The sequence below is a fragment of the Octodon degus genome, unplaced genomic scaffold, assembly GCF_000260255.1.
Source record: "Octodon degus isolate 3935 unplaced genomic scaffold, OctDeg1.0 scaffold00039, whole genome shotgun sequence".
In the NCBI taxonomy this organism is placed as follows: Eukaryota; Metazoa; Chordata; class Mammalia; order Rodentia; family Octodontidae; genus Octodon; species Octodon degus.
This window is the reverse complement of record NW_004524615.1, coordinates 9,327,201-9,334,006: the sequence shown is the minus strand read 5'-3', so window position 1 is coordinate 9,334,006 and position 6,806 is coordinate 9,327,201. Positions and strand designations below refer to the sequence as shown.

General features: G+C 44.4%; 1 protein-coding gene across 2 annotated transcripts in view; it reads right to left on the bottom strand.

Moving 5' to 3' along the window:
* The window catches only part of Tex30 (testis expressed 30), a 14,464-nt gene extending 8,644 nt beyond the window's left edge, over positions 1-5,820 (bottom strand). The window contains exons 1-5 of one of the 2 annotated variants that reach the window (XM_004631176.2): positions 5,727-5,820; positions 3,038-3,125; positions 2,355-2,585; positions 1,296-1,347; positions 378-583 (exon numbers count right to left, since the gene is read on the bottom strand). In XM_004631176.2, coding sequence (XP_004631233.1) covers positions 378-583; positions 1,296-1,347; positions 2,355-2,585; positions 3,038-3,052 — 504 coding nt within the window. In that variant the 5' untranslated portion in view covers positions 3,053-3,125; positions 5,727-5,820. The remainder of the gene's footprint in view (positions 1-377; positions 584-1,295; positions 1,348-2,354; positions 2,586-3,037; positions 3,126-5,726) is intronic. The other variant, XM_023715250.1, reaches the window with a different exon arrangement.
* Positions 5,821-6,806: the final 986 nt, after the last annotated feature.

Here is a 6,806-nt window from a genome sequence, read left to right as displayed (position 1 = left end):
AGCCATCTCCCCGGCCCCAGACATGAATTTTTCATTTCCCAAAATAAGGGTTAATCCATTTACCAAGTCTTTCCAGGGATATGCATTTTGTTGATTTGCTTATATGTTTAGGTTCTTCAAAGACCAGCCTAACAAAAGGACAGCTAGCATTACATTAGCATTGTCTAGCATTACACAAATTAGATAAATTATAATGGACAAGTTCTCTTTTTAAATACATAAACAGATTCAATGCCTTCAAATTCTAGCAAATAGATTCAAATTATAATAGAAAAAATTATCTCTTTTTAAGGGGCTGAATGTTGCAGATAACTTCCACCCAAGATACTTGATTTCACTTTTTTCCTCATGCATACAAACATCAATTTGTGATTCACCTTTTCACACATTTCATCTGCAGAGCCTGACACAAACAGTACAGGACCTTTTAGACGAAAGAGGTCTTCATCTCTGAGCTTATGCTGCTGCTTTGGGTGGTGCAGTGGGTAAGAAATACAAATGAGACCCCGAACAAAATCATCAGCTTCATCTGGCTCCACATGACACATGACAGAAGCGGCTGCTCTGGAGCCCATTGAACGACCTAAAATCAATTAAGATTGTTTGAAATATAAACACGTATACAAAGTACCAGTAAGAATGTGGCAAAGTTAAGATTTTACTCTTTTAACATCTTTGTTAACTTAAAACATTCTGTAACTTCAAACAATGACAGTAAGTCTACAATATCTACATTGGAAACCTACAGTTTTATGAAAAGCAAAACACTGTTCAAGCTTAGTCTTTGAAGAAAACGTAAGAGTGAAGACATTCCTTGTGAAGAAATCACAAGACAATAATTCAATGATACAAATAAAAGGAGACAGGCTGGGCATGGTGGCATACACCTATAATCTCAGCACTTGGGAGGCTAAGGCAGGAGGATCCTTGCAAGTCTGAGACCAGCCTGGACTACAAACTGAGTTCATGCCAGCCTGAGCTGTATAGCAAGACCCTGTCTCAAAAAGACAAAAAAGGGCTTGGGAAACAGCTCAGCATCATAAGCACCTGCCTGGCAGGTAAGCACGCGCTCCCAAGTTGGATCTCCAATACTGCAAAAAAAAAAAAAGACAATAAAATAAAAGGAGACATCTTCAAGTCACGATATACTAAGTTTAAATTTGCCTTAAATATGTAAAGTACTTTAATATCAAGGTGGTCATTTGCTAAAACATAAAATAATTCTATATTAACTCCCTGTTATCAACCTTAATATTAAAATGAATCAGTAACAATTTGTAAGCTTTGTAACTTACCTCCCAGGAAAACACCTGCAAGTTTGTATTCTCCTGAGGTCTTCAGATAATTCTAGATAAAAATAACCAAAAGATTATGAATTTTTTCCTATGTAATATTCCCCCAAACAGCAAAAATATTATTTATTATTCCTTTCATGTATGAAAACCTATACAAAAACCCAAAAATCAGGGCTGGGGAGATAGCTCAGTAGGATAAGCACTTGCTTGGCAAGTGCAAGGTCCTAAGTTCAACCGCCAGTACCACCAAAAATAAATAAATAAATAAACCTAAATTGCAAAAACCCAAAAATCTTTGAAGATTATTCCTGAAAAATTCTTCTTACCTCTTCTGCTCATCTTTTCACTATTAATTTACATTTTGGATAACACAAGTGTGTGAGAAAAAATGAATTTCTTTCATAAAAATATTTAAGCAATGAAGTATTTTTACACAAAATTATTTTAAAAGGCCAGAGAGGCTTCCAATTAATATCAAAATTAATAATACTAACATATAATTTAAAGCTCTGGAAAATTTAGCAAGCTTAAAATAATTTAGATTAAAAGACATTTTAGGGCCGGGGAGATAGCTCAGTAGAATAAGCGCTTGCCTGACAAGTGCAAGGGCCTGAGTTCAATCCCTGGTTCAGAAAAAAAAAAAAAAAAGCCACAAGAAAAAGACATTTTAGATTTAAGCTCCATGATTTTAAGCAATGTTTCTAAGTTATATATATATATATATATATATATATCTCACTGTCCTATTTGCACATGCACAATGTGGTAAAGTTTTCCAAATGTCAGAACTATATTTTTAAGTTATACAATTCCAGTGAGAAAATCATAAGTACCTTCCTGGGCATGGAGGAACGTTTATGATGTAAGCATTCATCTCCATGGACACCAACTGATGGCAAAAGAGAGAGAAATCTGACCACATAACAGCCTTCGAGTACTGTTGGAAACTTTGAAGGATCTCATTAGAAGATTTTTCAGTACAATGACTACTAACAAAATCTGCCTTAAATTTATTAAGAATTTAAAACTGAGTCTTAGAGTAACAATAAATTTTCTTACCAAAACTGCTTTATATGCCTTAATTCTATGTACAATATTAAGGCCTTTGCAGGTAAATCTCAGGCAAAAAAACCCATGAGAGGCAAGATGCGATGCTAGGGACATCAGGTGAGGAAGATTCATATCTCCTGATGCTCCATGTGTAAGGATTATTCCATATGTTAAGCTCTTGTTAGGTACCAAGCAAACGGCATCCAGTAATTTATTTCCAAAAGGTATTTTTAATTTAACCTAAAATTCAAGAGAAGAAAAAGATTAAAATAAAATTACTCCTTTGACTGTTCAGACAACTAAAGGGCTACACCCATTTGTTCTGTGAAAGTCAGGTCACAGTCTCCAAATAAAAATGCTAACAGTTAACATGCAGCGCTTACTACGGGTCACATACTGTGTTTCATATGTGTCAACACATTTAAATCCTCTTCATAATCTATGAGGCAAGCAGTACTATTCTATGCATTTTATACATAAGGCACAGTGAGTTAAGTACTTGCCCAAGGCTATATAACTACTCGCTGGGGTTCAAACTCAGGCATTCTCCTCAAGAATCCTGCCTTTTAATGACTCATAAGCTGCCTCTCGGGGCAGGATGAAAATAAGAAAAGTATCCTGAAACTACATGATTACCAAAAAAGTAAATAAATAAATGAAAACTGGTGATACAGAACATATGCAAATATTACCTCTGTATGACTCATTTTCACTGTTGAATAATAAACGGAAAGTGCATTACATCTCAGAAGCAAAGGCCATCTCCCTGAAAAGAAGATTCTGTGGTGAAAGGCGAGTTGTTAGGCACAGGCACGACGCCAGAACTATGCGCACATTCAGTAGCTGAAACACACCTATTCAGAACTACTACTCTAAAAACCTGTGTCCTTGCATGTATTTCATTACATCACATTTTACTTATAGGGTTATATGGGCACTCAAAATCATCTGCAGACATGTGTGGGGCCAGCAGATACCATATAAGATAATTGTAATTCACTCAATGTAGGGTGCTACTATCTTGGCAAAAATAAACACATTTTTGTAAGCACCTTGACTCTCATCTTCAACCTCACTTTTCTACATCTGCTAACTTATTACCACATTCATCACCCTGCTTTCCCGAAACAGTGTGCACCCTTTGACATGTGACCTTGCAGTGCCTCCCTGTAGGTGGAACACACATCTCATCCTATTGACTTTGGGGCTGGCTCCGTACGTGGTGCTGGGATCAAACTGCAGTCCCTGTGCTTGTCAAGGCAGGTGCTTTCGTCTCTTGAGCTATGTGGCCGGCTCTGAGATGTGTTTTAACCAAGGCAGCACAGGCAGAGATGTCACGTGCCACTTCTGAGCTGAGACACAGCAGGTTCTTAGAAGCTTCCTAGCCCTTCCACTGGGAGACACCAAGGTAGTTCTGCATTTTCAGCCTGTGGCCTGGAACAAAGGCACGTGGAACAGGCCGGAAAGGCAAACCGTGAAGCCAGTCTGGCCCATTCAGGATCTAAACCACAGCACACCTGCAGAATTATGAGCATGAATGAAAGCCACGGAAATTCTGAGATTGTTACACAACATTCCTTTGTACTCTGAGAGAACTTTCATTTTTCAGGATATCATCAACATGAGAATCTCTAAAAATGACCCATTTGCCTCCATTAACATTCACTGAGTAGGTAAAAATAATACAGTTCAAAATTCAGAAGACCTCAAGGACAGTGAAAATGTCTTTCCCATTGTACTTCTACCTGGCACCCAATTTCCTGGCTGAAAAAGTCCCCACTTCCTATGTCTCTTTCCAGAGTGTACTGTAGTTTTATGCAGGTTCTTGCACAGGGCACAGAATTTTAAAAGAAAAAGGAAACACTCTTTGTCCTCTCTGACCACACAGTTCTTCTCCACTCCTAGGTGCAATCAGTGTAACCAATGTTTCAGCCTGGGAGGACTAATCTGGCTCAAAAGCTCTGGAAGTGAAATGGAAGGGGATGAAGGAATTTAGCCTCCAGTGTCCTTGTTTTCATAAAGGGCCCTCTATGAATCTGCCTTGGGCTCCGCAGTTCAAAAACCCACTATGTTGTTAAGATAGAAAGCCTCCATGTAAATCATCTAACAACTGGAAAGGCACTGAAGAAGGTGAAATGGGGACAGGATCTACATATTTAACTGCTTTTTTTTTTTTTTGCATAACCGGGGATTGAACTCAGGCCCTTGCGCTTGCATTTAATTGCTTCTTTAAAATATTTCACTTCCTTTTTATTAAAGCTTTCCATCCCCCCCCCACTACCTTCTTCATTTCCAGCTCCAAAGGTGAGGGTGCTGACAGTTTTCTATGCAATTTCAAGATGCTGTGATTTACATGGAATTGTTTTATAGTATTCCCTACTGCTGGGTAAGGATTATGTTAAGGTTTGTTAAGTCATAGCTGCGCTCTAGAGCCCATTACTTGATAACTTCTCTATGTGCGTTTATGTCTAAGAAAAACAACCCATATCTACAATTTTACTTTGGGATTTCAAGAGGGAGCAAAACTAGAGCGTGTTTCCAATCACTATCTTAACTTGCATTCATTCTGTAACATCGGGTTTGGTGTTGTTTCAAGAAAACTCTCCTCTCCTCCACACTTCCTGATGAACAGCTTGTTCAGCACAACTCGTGCACACGGCCTTGACTACTTCATGAACACTGCCATTGTCCCACAGCGCAATCTCAAGGAAACCTGCTCCTGTGTTTTAATCTCTGCCTTCGGGTTTTGATAAGGGAGGTTCTGAAGACTGGCTCAGCCTTGATGTCTTTCCCTGGAGACAGAGAAAACACCACCAAATTTCTACCGACACTGTGGCCATGCACTGATCTTGTGTGGCCCGAACGCAATGTCGCGTGCACTACCCATGTCGTGAGCATCAACAGCTGATGTCCCGCACTGCTTCTCGCGTGCAGAATCCCTCACCACCTCTTGCTTTAAGGGATCCAAAGGCCATAGAAACTCGACTTCTGGTTGAAAGACGTCTGTGTGCTATCTGTTATGGCGACAGCTGTCATGGGGCAAGCGCGCACGTTAGCAGGAGTTCGGGTCTTCCGGGGGTCCGGCCAGCACCACCCACCAGCAATGGCCAACAGGAAGAGAAGGCACTGTTCAGGCGCGGGTCTGCAGGACTGCGGGGTCCAAGGCACGCGGGGATCGCGACTGCTCAGAAGCGCGCGCGAGTGCCGCGAGCACCGGGCGCCGAGCAGCGGGCAGCCGCCGGGCTGGCCCTGCCCGCCGCCTGCGCGCCCTCCAGCGCGGGACCCGCCCACCCCCGGCTCCGGAGCCCTCCTCACGGAAGTCAAAGCCCTAGCGGCGGCGCCCACCGTGACCGCCAAAGCCACGGCCACCGCCACACTTACCGGGAACACAACGCCAGTACCGGATCGCGCTCTCTTCAGGGAGCGAACTCGCACGCTCGCAGCGACCGCGTCACCTCCCCCGGCCCGTCAGCGCGGTCCGTCAGCGCGCATGCGCGCACAGGCCACGCCCCCAGAGGCTCATGGACGCCGCAGGGCACGCCGGGAACGGGAGTCCTCAGCCCGCCTGGCGGGAGCCGCTTCCCGCGCGGGCCGCTGACGTCAGTCCACAGCGAGCGCCGAGGGCGAGCGCGGGGAAGACCTCTCCGCGGCACTGTGTAGCGCTTTGGTCTGCTTGTCCCCTGCCACCCCAGACGCTGTCCTGAAGTCCTCGGGTGGAAAGCCTGGTGTCAGCCCTGAGCAGTCTCGTCTCTCACCCCGCAGTCGCAGGTGTTCGTAGGGTCGCGCCTCCTCCGACCGTGTCCCCTCGTGGGCCAAGCCTCGCCCCCCAGGGTCGTTGTCTGGGTATTGAAGCGGCCGCGAGGCCTGCAGTCCCGCCGAGGCAGGAGGGCCGCGCGAGTGCGCTGCCAGCCTGGGCTGCACAGAGGCACCCAGTCTCCAAACAAACAAGAAGCGGCCCCCGGATGCCGGCCACCCTCGTCCCTGTGTCGTCCACACACCCGCCGAGTGGACGCTGTGGCAATGTGGGCCTTCCACTCCAAACCCTCCGAAGATTCCCGATCCACCCACTGTCGAAGCTAAAAGCCTCGCCATCAAGAGTGTTCTGACTCCAGCTGTAGGAAGCCCGGACTCTCTGCCACTAGGAACGTCGCCCTGGCTTTTCCTGCTCAGCAGAGATCTTGATGGGCAGCCCTCGCTTCCCTGCCTTCTCTCAGTGCCATGTTTTCCCCAGAGAGCCCATCTCTGATTGCCTCCCCACGCGTCCTAACATACTAAGATTTGTCCCCTCAGTAAGATGTAAAGTTCCTTATGAAAACGTGTGTTTGTTTGCTTGACCCTGAATCTCCTGTGTGTGGCACAGTTCTGTTCCAGCAGAGACGAAATTCTCAACAACCACAATTTAAGGAAGGAGAAGCTTACTTTGGCTCACAGTGTGTCGAGGTTTCTTTCCATAGTTAGCTG